The 16,192-nt window shown below is 45.0% G+C and overlaps 1 protein-coding gene across 1 annotated transcript in view; it reads right to left on the reverse strand.

Annotated features, from left to right (window-relative positions):
- Positions 1–10,815, reverse strand: part of LOC105487140 (multiple EGF like domains 9) — a 114,021-nt gene extending 103,206 nt beyond the window's left edge. The window contains exon 1 of the mRNA XM_024794567.2: positions 10,064–10,815. Within this exon, the coding sequence (XP_024650335.2) occupies positions 10,064–10,673 (610 nt within the window). The 5' untranslated portion in view covers positions 10,674–10,815. The remainder of the gene's footprint in view (positions 1–10,063) is intronic.
- Between the last annotated feature and the right edge of the window lie 5,377 nt (positions 10,816–16,192).

Raw genomic sequence — 16,192 nt, forward strand, 5'->3', positions numbered from 1 at the left:
TTCAGGCCAGGCACAGTGGCTCACACCTGTAATCCCAGCACTTTGGGCGGCCAAGGCGGGAAGATCACTTGAGGTCAGCAGACCAACCTGGCCAACATGGCAAAACCCCACCTCTTCTAAAAATACAAAAATTAGCTAGACATGGTGCCAGGCACCTGTAATCCCAGCTACTAGGAAGGCTGAGGCAGGAGAACTGCTAGAACCCAGGAGGCAGAGGTTGCAGTGAGCTGAGATCGCGCCACTGCATTACAGCCTGGGCAACAGAGCAAGACTGCGTCTCAAAAAAAAAAAAAAAAAGAAAGAAATGAAATTCACATGAGCCCTCCCAGTCAAATTCTGTAATTCACCTTGTTTCCTCTGTCACCATTTACTTTCAGTTACTTCTGGACTCTTTCCACAACATTCAGCCCTGTATAGTGTTTAGGAAAGAAAATATAAAGCAAGCAGTCCTCTTCTCCAAATACCATTTATTCATCATATAAATATGGGCAGCTAAACAAGCTAAGATTTATACTTAACAAAATCAACTTAAAAGACAATGGTTTAAAATAAAAAATATCAAATCTGAAACCCACCAAAATCTATAAAGGTTTGATCACTATTCACCAATAAGAGTACAAACAGAGGACATAAACCCTTTTCATTAATATAATATGCAGAAATCAACAAAATGTGAATTGCAAGGTCTTAGACATTCTAAGAGCACCTTGTAAGCCATAGTGCACTGCACACTTGTTAATTATTAATATTAAAGGCACTCTGTTCACTACTAACTTTAATTATATTTCTAATGGGGAAATTCTGTCATTCAAAAGATCAAACATTTGTTTCTTAACCAGATTAATTATACTGGTATGCATCTCAAAACCACCTACCAACAAAAACAGCTCATGTTATTCATAAATAGGAAAATAAATTTGCTACTTATTCAAAGTACTTAATTTTTTTTTAGAGCCAGATAACTTCTGTTTTGAAAGCTTTTTCTTTATGGTTCCTCAGAAGAAGGTGGCAGGGGATGGGAGGGTGTAAGTTGGACAATAAAGAACACCCCAGCGAAAAAAGAAAATATTTTCTCCATTTTTTTCCAAAAAGAGAGAATACCATGTTCTGAATATGGTACAAATGATGACATTTTCATAATAAGAAGGCTTCATAATCTAAATTAGACTAAAAACAAATCAATAGGAAAAAAGTCAAAGTCACACAGAAAGACAGATTTTGTTCTCAGTGCAAACTGTTCAACGCCATGCATGCTGACACTAACACATCTTCAAGGACTTTTTGTTCATCTAGAAAGATGTCTTGGAAGAATTAGGCTTTGAGGAAGCACTGAAGGAGGACAAAGTGGTAAATTGTTAAACAGAGAGGGTAATTTGGTTCCTTAAAGATCATGGAAAGAATAGATGGGGCTAAAAATAAAAGATATGAGTGAGAGGAACAGATAGAAGACTTTAAATTGAAAAAAAATGAGCAAGGAGAATGGAAGAAAGGTTGTTTTTGGTTTTTTTTCCAATGAAGACAAAATAATAGGGAAAGACTTTTTCTGACAATAATTATCTGTAGAACAGTGATATTATGAGAGAGATTATTTTGATACAAATTTATCACAGGTACTCACATAGATACACCCAAAAGGATAATTACTTTAAGTAAACCTTTACTATGATTCAAACGTAGGCGTCCAGACATAATCTGTATCTTCTTCATCACATTTTTAGAAATCCTCCTTTAAAGTTACCAGGGCATTCAGGGTAGTCATTTCTAGTCAAAAATAGATGAATCAAAATGTATACTTGAAAAAAAGACTAAGTGATCAAGAAGCGGTCCCTATAATACACTGTCAATATTACTAATAAGGATTTTTGTATCACACCTAAAAAAAAAACACACACAAAAATCAAGATAAAGGCAAAAATCAAGGATTAAAGCTATTTATAACTTAAAATATCATCTAACACTGTCTTTCAGCTAAACAAGGTCTTACATTTTTATTTTCTTCTGATCTATTAAGTACCCTACAGCAGAACTCTCTCCACCCATAATTGACTCATCAGTAAAAACAGCACTGCAATACTTTTCTTCCATTCTTTTTATAAGGGTGCCAGAACATCTGGAAGTTAATATACACGTTTAGAAATGCTAAGATGAAAAGTTACACACACTTTAATTTTAGGGTTTTAAAAAAATAAAGATAAAAAGTCCTAGTCAGACTATATTAATGTGTACATTTTCAACTAGGCAGGAGGCTTCCTGGGGACATAATTCAGAAGATTTGAAACTAATGTTCTGGAGTTTATGCTGCTCCAGAAACTAATCAGACTAAGGAATTTCTACAGAAACTTCAGCACTTAGGCCAGGCATAAGGTATGATAAATTTAGAAGTCCAAGCCGGGCACGGTGGCTCAAGCCTGTAATCCCAGCACTTTGGGAGGCTGAGACGGGCGGATCACAAGGTCAGGAGATCGAGACCATCCTGGCTAACACGGTGAAACCCCGTCTCTACTAAAAAATACAAAAAAAGCTAGCCGGGCGAGGTGGCGGGCGCCTGTAGTCCCAGCTACTCAGGAGGCTGAGGCAGGAGAATGGCGTGAACCCGGGAGGCGGAGCTTGCAGTGAGCTGAGATCCGGCCACTGCACTCCAGCCCGGGTGACAGAGCGAGACTCCGTCTCAAAAAAAAAAAAAAAAAAAAAAAAAAAAAAAAAAAAATTTAGAAGTCCCTGGGCTGGGCCCCACAAAAAATATAAACAAATCTCTCCATCACAGAGAAACTTAGAACCTAATTAATGAAACAATAAGAGCTATAATTTAATATAACAATTGTAAAACATTGTCAAACAGAAAATTCAGGGAGGTGGCTGGGCGCGGTGGCTCACACCTGTAATCCCAGTACTTTGGAAGGCCAAGGTGGGTGGATTGCTTGAGTTCAGGAGTTCCAGACTAGCTTGGGCAACATGGCAAAATCCCATCTCTACTAAAAATACAAAAACCAGCTGGGTGCGGTGGTGCATGCCTGCAGTCCCAACTACTCTGGAGGTTGAGGTGAGAGAATCATTTGAGCCCAGGAGGTTGAGGCTGCAGTGAGCCATGATCGTGCTGCAGCACTCCAGCCTGGGAGACAGAGTGAGACCCTGTCTCAAAAAAACAAAAACAAAAACAAAACAGAAAGAAAGAAAATTCGGGGAGATGAATGAATAGCACACAGTGGAACGAACACATTAAAAGCCAAGGAAGAGTAGAAATTTTCCCAGATTAATATCTAAGGACCAATTATTTTTAGCAAAATGGTTTCCTACTCTTCTAGACAGTTGGTTTCTTTAAATGCCAATAATATGGATTCTGGAGCTAGACCCACTAGGTTTGAATGTAGGTTCTGCCAGAGCTGGGCTTCTACAGAACTCAATTTCCTTATCTATAAAATGAGGATAATAACAGTAACTAACTCAGTAGTTCCTGTTTTGGAGATTAAATGACTTAATACACATAAGGCACGTAGAACAGTGCCAGGAACATAGTGTGTTTGTAATTACTATTACAATAGTCCACAATCCCTCAAATCTGATGCTCAATACCAGAAGCTGTGAAACTACAAATTTTCCTGTAACTCATTTGGTGGCAAATATCTGACCTACCCTGAATACATTTGGCAACAAAACCTGACCTGAGCAAATGCAAATAAAACCTGACCTGAGCAAAGGCTACTGGTAGTCTTTATTTATCCCACTTAGTGTAAAGATATGTGCATTTTGCTGCAGATATCTTAATGTGTTTGATTACAAGATGCTGCCCCCAATTCACTGGAATGTATTTATGAAAAAATGAAAAAATCTAAATTCTGAAACACATCCAACCCAGAGGTTTTAGATAAAAGACTGTGGGTCTATGTTAACTTTGAAGCCTAGACAGTTTGTATTTCCTTAAAATAAATGGCATCTTCTTAAAGAAACACAAGTAAGTAAGATCCTGAATCTAGTATTAGAGAATATTAGGATGAGGAAAACATTTCCCAGTACAGTTAGAAGGGTCCTATATTCCTAGGTCCTACATTTCCAGGATGTTCTTTTCAAATATAATCCATCTTTGCCGGGCGTGGTGGCTCACACCTGTAATCCCAGCACTTTGGGAAGCTGAGGCAGGCAGATCATCTGACGTCAGGAGTTCAAGACCAGCCTGACCAACATGGTGAAACCCCATCTCTACTAAAAATACAAGAAAGTTAGTTGGGTGTGATGGCACATGCCTGTAGTCCCAGCTACTCAGGAGGATGAAACAGGAGAATTGCTTGAACCTGGGACGTGGAGGCTGCAGTGAGCCAAGATGGTGCCACTGCACTCCAGCCTGGGCAACTGAGACTCCGTCTCAAAAAAAAAAAAAAAAAAAACCAGGCTGGGCGTGGTGGCTCATGCCTGTGATCCTAGCACTTTGGGAGGCCGAGGTGGGAGGATTGCCTGAGCTCAGGAGTTTGAGACCAGCCTAGGCAACATGGTGAAACCCCGTTTCTACTAAAATACAAGAAATAAATAAATTAGCTGGGTGTGGCGGCAAGGGCCTGTAGTCCCAGCTACTCAGGAGGCTAAGGCAGGAGAATCACTTGAACCGGGGAGGCGGAGGTTGTGGCGATCCAAGATGGTGCCACTGCACTCCAGCCTGGTGACAGAGCAAGACTCCGTCTCCAAAAAAAAAAAAACAAACAAACAAACAAAAATAAATAATCCATCTGTAATATTTTGTTTACATGTCACGGTAGTCAGAGTTTTCAAGTTCTAAATTCTAGGGCTTGCTTAAACAAAGTCTATTCTCATCACTTAGATAACAAAGAAATAATTAAGGTTCTTTGTGGGGCATAAATATGCCTTGAATCATGCAGACCAAACCATCACAGAACTTTAGAGCTGAAAGAAACCCTTCAAAACTAATCTAAATTATTATCCTTTACCTTCCAAATTGTTTTATCATCTGTAAATTCACTCTTCCCTATGAGGTAAGAATAATCTGCCCTAACTTGTCCATAGACTCTGTCTATAGGAACACCCTGTAGGTAAATGCAAATAAACTGGGTGGAGTACACTGACAAACTTGGGATCTAAAAGGATAATTGAATTTAACACAATCAATCTTATAAATTTAGTAAAGTCTCAGATCATACTTTAGAAAATTATAAGAATTTCCAAGTCCAGAATGAAAGGAGACTCACCTAGCACATATTTAAAAATAAATAAATTTTAATAGACCTTAGCAATCTTAATGGGCTCAATGAGTCAACAACATAATGTGGCTGCCAAAAAGCTCCTGTGATTAGGAACTAACCACACCAACATCAGTATCCCATCCAGAAGGAATGAGGTAACTGCCCTCTCTGCTACAAGCTGGTTAGAGCACATCTGGAGTATTATATTCAGCTCTGTTCCACATTTTGGGAGAGACACAGAAAGACTGAAAAAGACTAGAAGAGGGCCAGGCACAGTGGCTCATGCCTGTAATCCCAGTATTTTCGGAGGCTCAGGCGGATCACTTGAGGTCAGGAGTTCCAGACCAGCCTGCCCAACATGGTGAAATCCCGTCTCTACTAAAAATACAAAAAGTAGCCAGGCGTGGTGGCATGCACTATAATTCCAGCTACTCAGGAGGCTGAGGCAGGAGAATTGCCTGAAACCATGACGCGGAGGTTGCAATGAGCTGAGACGGCGCCACTGCATTCCAGCCTGGGCAACAGAGTGGAACTCCATCTCAAAACAAAAAACAAAAAAACTATAAGAGAAGTAACCAAGACAGTGAGAAAATTTGAAAACATGTCACATAAAGACCAGTTGAAGGAGCTGAAGTTATTTAGCCCAGACTGAGAGGGATTATGATCCCTGTCCCCAAATCTATAAGAGCTGTCAAGGCACAGAGACAGCCAACTTTTTCTGCATGGTCCCAACAGGCAGAGCCAGATCAATCAGTTAACTAAAAGAAGAAATTTCAGCTAAGCCTATGGAAATATTTCTTCAAATGTAGAGTCACATTAGGAAGTAGTGGCATTTAAAGTCCTGTCTAACCCTAAGGGTCCATAATTTTAAAAATCAAACATTTGGGCCAGCCCGCGGTGGCTCTTGCCTATAATCTCAGCACTTTGGGAGACTGAGGTGGGAGGATAACCTGAGGTCAGAAGTTCGAGACCAGCCTGGCCAACGTGGTGAAACCCCATCTCTACTAAAAATACAAAAACTAGGCGGGCATGGTGGTGTGCACCTGTGATCCCAGCAACTGAGGAAGCTGAGGCAGGAGAATCGCTTGAACCCAGGAGGCAGAGATGGCAGTGAGCCGAAATCGCCCCACTGCACTCTAGCCTGGGCAACAAGAGCGAAACTCCGTCTCAAAAACAAACAAACAAACATCTGTCATTACCTCAGTGTCTTACTGATTATTATTACTTCTAGTATCACAGCATCTCTCTTCACCCTGCTTAAAATGTTCTACCCAGGACCAGGCGCTGTGGCTCACAACCTGTAATTCCAGCACTTTGGGAGGCCAAGGTGGGCGGATCACCTGAGGTCAGGAGCCCAAGACCAGCCTGACCAACATGGAGAAACCCTGTCTCTACTAAAAATACAAAATTAGCTGGGCTTTGTGGCTTATGCCTATAATCCCAGCTACTCGGGAGACTGGGGCAGGAGAATCGCTTGAACCCGGCAGACGGAGCTTGTGGAGAGCCGAGATCGCGCCACTGCACTCCAGCCTGGGCAACAGGAGTGAAACTCCGTCTCAAAAAAGAAAAAAAAGTCCTACCCAGCCAACCAATCAGCTGAATGTTTTGCTGGGTTTGTGGGAGAAAAAGTGCCTGCTTGCTGGGCAATTAGTTTCAGTTTGCAGATCAGTGTCCATGTAAATAAAAAAGGGTCCTAATTGAGGGGCAGGCAAGAGCTCTCAGCTAGATCTCCATGAAAGAAATTATTATTAATTCAAAAAGCATCTATAAGACCTATCCAATGAAATAATATATTATCAATGGCACTTAGTTCTTACAGGAACGTTGAAATTAAAAAATACTGTATGTACAACCATCTTCTCAAATGCCAGGGAATCCAACTTTGCAAGCCAAACCAGTTGTCTCAAATTCAATTATAAGTTTTCCTTCTGCCAAAGAGATACGTTTTCTGTTTAAAGCAAACTGGAGCCCATGCTCCATACTTGATCAGATCATGGTAAAGTCAGTTTAGCCACTGAGAACTAGATACTGGCAATCCAGACTGAATTCACAGAGAAGTACAAACTACCTAATATTTAAAACACAGGAAAGTTATCGAAACTGGACATCCTTCTAAAAATTTTTCACCCAAAGACTACCACAGACGTAAGTATAATGTTCGTCCATGAAAATTACCAAAAGCCTTGAACAGTTCAGATGACAAATATTTTTCAATCCGGCTTTACTGCAGTTTAAATTGAATTGGATTCTAAGCAACTCCAGTGAAAGTATTAGAGAATATAGTAAATATATGATGGACTTAGCAAAAATACTCTGTGCTGCTTCCTCTCTGTGCTTTTTAAAGTGAAGCCTAGAAGCAATCTAAGTGTCCATAAATAAGGGCTTGGTTAAATAAATTATGATACATTCTTACCCTGGAAAATGCAACTATTAAAAAGAATAAAGTAGGCCCTAGATACTGACATTTTTTTTTAAAGTCCATGATACCTAGTTAAGTGAATACCACAAGTGGCAAAACATGTAGAGAATTATTCCATTTTGATTTTTTAAAATCTATTTTTAAATACCCTGTGTGTATGTTCATATATGCCCAGCAAAAACAGTTGAAAAAGATCTGACAAATTGCTAACAGTAGTAACCTCCAGGGACTGACTGAAACTAGGAGGCAGTGAAGGAGTGACTTTCCCTTTTTCCTTTGTGGACTTCTGGTTGTTTGTATTTTTTTGCCAGTAGGGGTAACCTCTGTGGTTGAAAAATAACAACATAAAAATAGTAAAAGTAAAATAAGATGAATTACACAGATCTACGTATCAGATACTAACCAAAGTGATCTTTCTTCTTAAATGCTACTGTATGCTTAAAACTCCAGAGAATCTAATTCATTCTTTTTCTATTATATTTTACTAAAACAAATAAAAATCACCACAAGTCCCTAATAGTTTTCTCAAATGCTTTCTATACACACACACACACACACACACACACACCCACCCCCACAGGCCTGGTCATAAGCATAGCTAACACACATGGAGCTTATTCTACACTAGGAACTGTTGTAAACACAGTAAGTGTTAACTTATTTAATCTTCCCAGCAGGCCTGGTGCAGTGAATCATGCCTGAAATCCTCGAAGTTTGGGAGGCCAAGGCAGGAGGATTGCTTGAGTTCAGGAATTCAAGACTAGCCTGGGCAATATAGTGAGCCCTCATCTCTACAAAAAATACAAAAAATTAGCTGGGCGTGGTGACTCACGCCTATAGTCTCAGCTACTCAGGAAGCTGAGGTGGGAGGATCGCTTGAGCCTAGGCAGCAGAGGTTGCAGTGAGCCAAGATTGCGCCACTGCACCTCAGCCTGGGCAACACAGCCAGACCCTGTCTCAAAAAAAAAAACAAAAACAAAAACAAAACAGTCTTCACAGCAACCTTATGAAGTAAGTACTACTATAATATTATCTTCATTTCACAATCGAAGAAACTGAGTCCAAAGAACTTCAGTGAGCCGCCTAAGCTTACACAGCTAACAAGGGGAAGAGCTAGGATTCAAACATAAGAATAAACTCCAGAGTCCATACTCTCAACCACTATGCTTCCTGTCTCTCAGTAATGTCAGTCTTTCTATATGAAAGCCAAAAGGGGTTACAGGTAAAACCCAGCTAGCTAATGTGCTCCTTGAAGCTGGAAGAGATGCACACTTGGCTTTTTATGGGTGAATAATCCTACTTATGTCATTGCCAAGCTCCAACCCAAGGCTCAAGACTGTATTAAGGCTCATAACCACGTGGGAAAATTCTCTACACACTCAATTATAGTCCAAAGTCCATACCTGACTCCACAGTAAATCACTAAGCCTAAGATTTAGGTCAGAGATTCAGCTAGACAAACGATTTGGACAAATCTCTACCCCAACTCAAAGCAAGAGAACTCAAACTTTTGCCCAACATCTTGACAAGGTAGGTTTTCGTTTTGTTTTGTTTTAGTTCTAGGCCCACTTTAGATTTAAACGGGGAAAGAATAGGAGTTGTCTCTAACTTTGGTTGAAGACTTCAGCAAGAAAAGCTTTTCTACATGGGCTCAAACAGAAATTGGCATTTATCAACATCAGCAAAGTTGAACATCCTGGCTTAAGGAGACAAAAATAGGCATCCTTGCTTAAATTGTGTATTTGTCCAAACATGTTGACCTTATAATTGTGGAAGAAAAAAATGGTGCGAGGAAGAGATTTAACCTAATTTGTAAATGTGCTCAGCCTAGATACACACCTGTCCCAAATGACCTACTGAATCCACTTATGTGCAGGGACAACATGAATTACAATGCCTTTTTTGTTTTTTTTGTTTTGCCCTCAAGTGGTCCCTACTACTGTTTGTAAACAAAATCCTCTCACTACCTTTCTTCCACCTGTCATACACACACATCTGATATTTACATAAACAAGAAGAAATGAACGGGGAAACTGGAGCTCCGGGAGGAATTCCTTACCCTCAGCTTTTGACCCAGTGGTTGAAGGAGGTACTATGCGGGCTTTCAAACTTCCCCAAATAACCCAGGCAGAGAGGCTGGGTGCGCGAACCCAACCCAAAAGTTGGCGCCCATTCTGGGTCTCTGAAAAAGGCCAGAAAGCCCTGTTGGGAAGAAGATGAGATGCCTTCCACCCAGCAGCCACCCCCTCCCGAGGGAGCACAGCCCACGGGGGACAAAAGACTTTCCAGATTGATCGGGGGCGGGAGGAGGACTAGCTGGAGCTGGGATCCCCCCTCCGGAGCCAGAACCTGAGAAGTCTTTGGGGCAAGAAACGATAAATTATAGGCAAGAGCCCAACCCCAGATGCCGGGGCTGGGGTGAGGACGGGTCCTGCCCGAGAGGGAGCGCCGGACTCACCTGGAGAAGGCGAAGAGGGGGCCTCGGTGGCAGGTGGGGTTGGGGGGACGCTGCTGCTGCTGCTGCTGCTGCTGCTGCTGCTGCTGCTGGGGAGATCGAGGGTCGGGGTCCGGGGAGTCGTGGGCGCCGGTACGGTGGTCGCTACAGGGGTGGTCGGCACGGGGCCAGTGATCGTCGAAAGGGTGGTCGGCGGGGGTCTGGTCGGCGCCTGAGAGGTGGTCGAAGCGCGTTCCGCCGCCGGAGGGGTAGTCGGCGAGGGGCCGAGCGGCGCCTGAAAGGTGGTGGAAGCGGGTCTGGCTGTCGCCCGAGGAGGGGTGGTCTCCGGGGACTGGGCTGGAGAAGTCGCAGCCAGGGGTCGGTGGACGGTGGCGCGCAGGGGCCCGGTCCTCGGGGCCTGGGCCGTAGGAGCCGTCGCCCTAGGGAAGGGGTGGCTGGGCTTGCCCCGCAACCCAGGGCCCGGCGACGCGTCCACCTGCCCTGCGGCCCCGCTGCCACCGGTGACATTCCCCGCCGAGGCGGCTGAGGCGGCGGCGGCGGCGGCGCAGCACAACAGGGCGAGGCCGCCCAGGCTCGGCAGGCTCCTCATGGCGCGCTCGGCTCCGCCATTCATTCATTCAGCCAGTCAGTTGGTCAGTCATCTTCTCCTCGCTGCAATCCTACCGAGGAAGCTTCCGCAGCCGCCGCCGCCACCGGGCGCACCATCGCCACCTCCCTCTGACAGGCGGCCGGCCCCGCGGGCGGGCCCCAGCGCGGAGGGAGCGACCGGACCAAGCACGGACCGCCCGCCCTCCTCGATTGGCAGCCCCGCCTAACCAATGGGAGGCCAGGGTCGCGCACGTGATCCTCCCGCTTCCCGGCCTCTTTGTGGGCCCGTGGGCCAATCAGAGGACGTCCAGGAGAGGAGGCGGTCCGTTAGGCGGGAGAAGGGTGGTGCGAGCCCAGCTCCAGCCCGCCGGGCTCGCGGCGGCCCCGGCTTTGTCTGCCCAAGGAGTGGGGCGCGGGCCTGGGGCACCGGGCGCCGCGGAGCAGACAAAGGATGCGCCCCGCACGGCCGACGCCGGGCCTAGTCATCTGCTCCACCGGGCTGCGAGCACGACCCGGGGGTGGATCAGCACTCGGGAGCGTCTCCGCCCTCCTGAACAATGGGGCGCCGGCGCCGTACCCCGGCTCGGGCGGGGACCACGCGGGAACCCCGCGATGGGAGAGGGCGGCGGCAGCGACGATGTAGAGCTTAACATGCCCTCTGCTGCTCCAGAGAGCCTGGTCGCAGCCTTGCGAGGTCTCTGCCGCCATTCCCATTTCAGAGATGGAGAAACTGAGGCCTTTGTTGAGGCCCTCTCTGAACCGAGACCCACGCCGTCACCAGAAACCTGCTGTGGGCCAGGTTGTGTGTCAGGCTGGACGAGGGGGCGGGACCGGGCGGTGGAGACCCCTCAGGGCAGAAGGTGCAGGCCTCCTGCGTGGAGGAGACAGTCTCGCAAGCACACTTCCCTAAACCGCAGGAAGAATAGGATCAGACAGGGTTGAACCTCAACTTGATGTCTCTTGCTGAATGGTTTTGTCGCTTGAGCGCGGTTTTTTCACCACTAAAATGGAGACGATAGGACACCCCTCACCCCGCTCACAGAGCTGTTGTGAGAATTAAGTCATGGACATAAAGGGTTTAGCCCAGCCCCTGGCCCACTGTTGTAACCCTCATTATTGCTAACTATTCTCAGCATTCTGCGCCAGGGCAAGCCTAGGATTAGAAAGCAGCCCCAGGCCACAGCCCTTCAGTGCCCCCAGAGCCTCCGGCTGATTGCAGGGATTGGGGTGGGGCTAATAGCCGAGCTTGACCCTGGGTGACATTAAACCCTGGATCAAGCTGGAATTCGGACACGCAGCCTCGCATCATCCGCCCAGGATCCGAGCTAGGTCAGGCACTGCTGCTTCGGCTCAGCAGCTTCCAGGGGGAGCCAGGCAGGGCGGGTTTGTCATCTGATGGGGCTTAATCCAAGCCCCACTGCTAACCCAATCGCGGCCTCCCCTACGTGATGTTTGGCTTTGTGCATGGTTTCCCATTAGTCACTGGTCTTCAACCAGACCGGCAGGATGAGATTTTTATGTGTGAACTTGTGTATGTTAATGAAAGCATGCATTTATTTTCCTGCATGAACAGTGGGTGGGGGAGGCTGTGTATGAATGCATAAACATGTTTGTGAGTCTTGTGTGTATGAGTATTGTATGTATCTGCGTGAGTTTATGAGTATGGGAGATTGTATCTATTTTCATACATTGTGTCTTAATAATCTGTGCATGTGTACTGGTGTGTGTTTTTGTGTATTTTCTGTGTTTTTGCATTTGTGGTTATGTATGGGTGTGTCTTGATAGGTCTGTGTATATAAGACAGCGGGAATGAGGGAGAAGGTGAGTGTTCTGTCTTCAGGACCAATATTTAGCAAGCACTAACCAAGGTTCTATTTTTACTTTGCTTTGGAAGTATTCCCTTGCTGATCCTCCCTGGCCCTTCAAACCCCAACCAAAATGCCACATTCTCTAAAAGACATTCCTGGATTTGAGTGGGAATTAATCTCTCCCCTCTTATATCCCCACCACCCCTTGTTTATGCATTGATTACAGCCCTGATCTACCAATTTACCTCATCCTTGCCTCTTCCTAAAAGGATTAAGGATGGCTTTCAGAAATATATACAACAAGATAAATCGAATTGCCCACATGGCTTTATTACTTCTCATAGGCATGCATCAGCCTTAATACTAGAACTTGTTATTTATGTGTCTGTCTCTTACATCGGCTGTTCTCCCTGTTCTCAGTACCTAGCAGGGGTAACACATGTAAGTGCTAACCCATGCTGGTTAAATTGAATTAATTGAAGTCTTGTGGTGCTTGTGGGAGGAGCTTGTGTCTTTAGAGTCAGACAGACTTGGTTCGTGACTGCCAACTCTGTGACCTTGGAGGAAACCTTTCACCTCTCTGAGCCTCAGTTTTCTCTTTTTTTTTTTTTTTTTTTTTTTAAATTTGAGACAGAGTTTCACCCTTGTCACCCAGGCTGGAGTGCAATGGCGCCATCTTGGCTCACTGCAACCTCCGCTTCCCAGGTTAAATCCATTCTCCTGCCTCAGCCTCCCGAGTAGCTGGGATTACAGGCACCCACCACCAGGCCCAGTTAATTCCTGTATTTTTAGTAGAGACGGGGTTTCATCATGTTGGCCAGGCTGATCTCGAACACCTGAGATCAGGTGATCCTCCCGCCTAGACCTCCCAAAGTGCTGGGATTACAGACATGAGCTGCCGCGCCAGGCCAGTTTTCTCAACTATTAAATGGGGCCAATAAATCGTCTCTCATTTGTTGAGCTAAGGATTGAGGAGAATGGTTTTACAGAGCCTAGCACACAGACAGTGCTCAAGGTGTGTAGGTTCATATTTTTGTTATACTATTGCTAACTTTGAGCCTTGTTGGCTGAAGGACCAGAGCAGAAACCCCTGCCCCGTAAGTTCCCCATCAGGTGACATGGCCTGACAGTTGCCCTACCTGATATTTCCAAATGATATCTGAAAAGTGCTGGGTTGGCCCTGAGCTTTGCTGTATCAGAGGTTCTCTGGCAAGGGGGAAAAAGCTGATGCAGCTTCTTGGCCAGGAGAGACACAGAGCAAATGACTAGAAGACCTTGTCTAGTGATTCAGGTCAGCTCTCTGCCTTAGGCAAGGATCATCCATGCCAGGGCTTTTAAGATGGGATAATTAGGCTGGGCGCAGTGGCTCAAGCCTGTAATCCCAGCACTTTGGGAGGCCGAGACAGGCGGATCACGAGGTCAGGAGATCGAGACCATCCTGGCTAACACAGTGAAACCCCGTCTCTACTAAAAAATACAAAAAAACTAGCCGGGCGAGGTGGCGCGCACCTGTAGTCCCAGCTACTTGGGAGGCTGAGGCAGGAGAATGGCGTAAACCCGGGAGGCGGAGCTTGCAGGGAGCTGAGATCCGGCCACTGCACTCCAGCCTGGGCGACAGAGTGAGACTCCGTCTCAAAAAAAAAAAAAAAAAAAAAAAAGATGGGATAATTAGCCTGTAATATGTATAGAAAATATTGAATTTTTTGAAAGATTTTAGTAATTTAAATGTATTAATGTCCATTCAACATTTAATTCTTAAATTTCCTTAATCTTAAATCTTCCTTAATCTCTAAACTACAAGATGACTTTCTTAGGAATTATGTTTGTGTTTAAAAATTGGAAACACCTTACATATCTGCCATCAGACAAAGGTATTATTATACCAGTTAAACTTAATCATATAAAGTCATTGTACGTGTAGCTATGAGGACAGTGTAGCAAATATTAATAGTAAATAATTGAGCTCATAGCCTGTGCTAGACACTATACCAAGAGCTACATATGAATTATTTTGTTTAATCCTAAGAACCCCAGGAAGTAGGTACTACTGTGTCTTAGTCCATTCGGGCTGCTGCAACAAAGTACTGTAGATTGTAGCTTGTAGACAACAAAAAATATATCTCTCTCAGTTCTGGTGCCTGGGAAGTCCAAGATCAGGGCACCAGCAGATTCCGTGAGTTCCCTGGGTGTCCTTTAAAAGGACACTAATTCCATTCATGATGGCTCTGCCCTCATAACCTAATCACCTCCCAAAGGCTTCCAAATACTTTCACATGGGGTGTTAGGATTTCAACGTATAAATTTTAGAGGGACACAAACATTCAGTCTATAGTCTATTATTATCTGCATTTTACAGATAAGGAAACTAGGACGCAGGTTAAGCAACTTGCCCATGGTCACTTAGTAAATAATAGAGCTAGAAATCAAACTGAGGCTGGCTGGCTCCCACTGACACCCTTAACTATAAAGGGAAAATACTTATAATGGTAAGAAGAAAAGAAAAAAATTACAGCTGTGACACTCTGTGTAACAGAACATCAACTGGCACTTTTTCTGTTGCCCCAGAACTGTAGCTAAGGCCCATGAGACCTGGAGCCAAAGGCTTAGGGAAGGACCACAGAACAGCAGGAGTCAGAGAGGGCCTTGTTGGAGCCAATGTGCAGCCTGACTTTTCTCCTAGGCAAAGGAGATGCTGTAAAGGGCCCCATCTGATTTCTCACTTTATAGTCAGCACCTAGCACAGTGTCAAATACGCAGAAATGGCTCAAGAATTGTCTGTGAGCCAGGCGCGGTGGCTTACGCCTGTAATCACAGCACTTTGGGAGGCCAAGGTGGACGGATCACAAGGTCAGGAGTTCAAGACTAGCCTGGCCAGGCTGGGCACGGTGGCTCACGCCTGTAATCCCAGCACTCTGGGAGGCCAAGGCGGGCAGATCAGGAGGTCCTGAGATTGAGACCATCCTGGCTAACATGGTGAAATCCCATCTTCACTAAAAATAGAGAACATTAGCGGGGTGTGGTGGCGGGCGCCTGTAGTCCCAGCTACTCGGGAGGCTGAAGTAGGAGAATGGCGTGAACCTGGGAGGCAGAGCTTGCAGTGAGCCGAGATCATGCCACTACACTCCAGCCTGGGCGACACAGCAAGACTCCGTCTCAAAAAAAAAAAAAAAAGAAGACTAGCCTGGCCAACATAGTGAAACCCCATCTCTACTAAAAATACAAAAAAGTTAGCCAGGTGTGGTGGTGAACGCCTGTAATCCCAGCTACTCGGGAGGCTGAGGCAGGAGAATTGCTTGAACCTGGGAAACAGAGGTTGCGGTGAGCCGAGATTGTGCACTCAAGCCTGGGCAACAGAGCAAGATTCCATCTTGAAAAAAAAATTTTTTTTTAATTGTCTATGAAGTCTTATGATGTGGCAGATGCTGTTCCAGGAGTTTTACATTCATAACACATTTATTCCTCAAAGACAGGCTATCATCTGCACTTCGAAGAAGAGGAAACTGAGCCTCCAAGAGCTTAAGGGACTTACTTGCCCAAGGCCCTTGTGACTCAAAAGCCCAGGCTCTTCTCTATCACTACAGTCCATTAATGTGGCCGCTATGCGTTGCACATAGTAGGAGGTCAGTGAACACATACTAAAAGAAAGGCTACACATGCACCAAATTTAACCCTTCTGCTAGAAAAGAGAAGCTTTGGGAGTGAGAAAATAAAATAAAGCATAATAATATGATAGATA

Source organism: Macaca nemestrina, chromosome 14, assembly GCF_043159975.1.
Source record: "Macaca nemestrina isolate mMacNem1 chromosome 14, mMacNem.hap1, whole genome shotgun sequence".
In the NCBI taxonomy this organism is placed as follows: domain Eukaryota; kingdom Metazoa; phylum Chordata; class Mammalia; order Primates; family Cercopithecidae; genus Macaca; species Macaca nemestrina.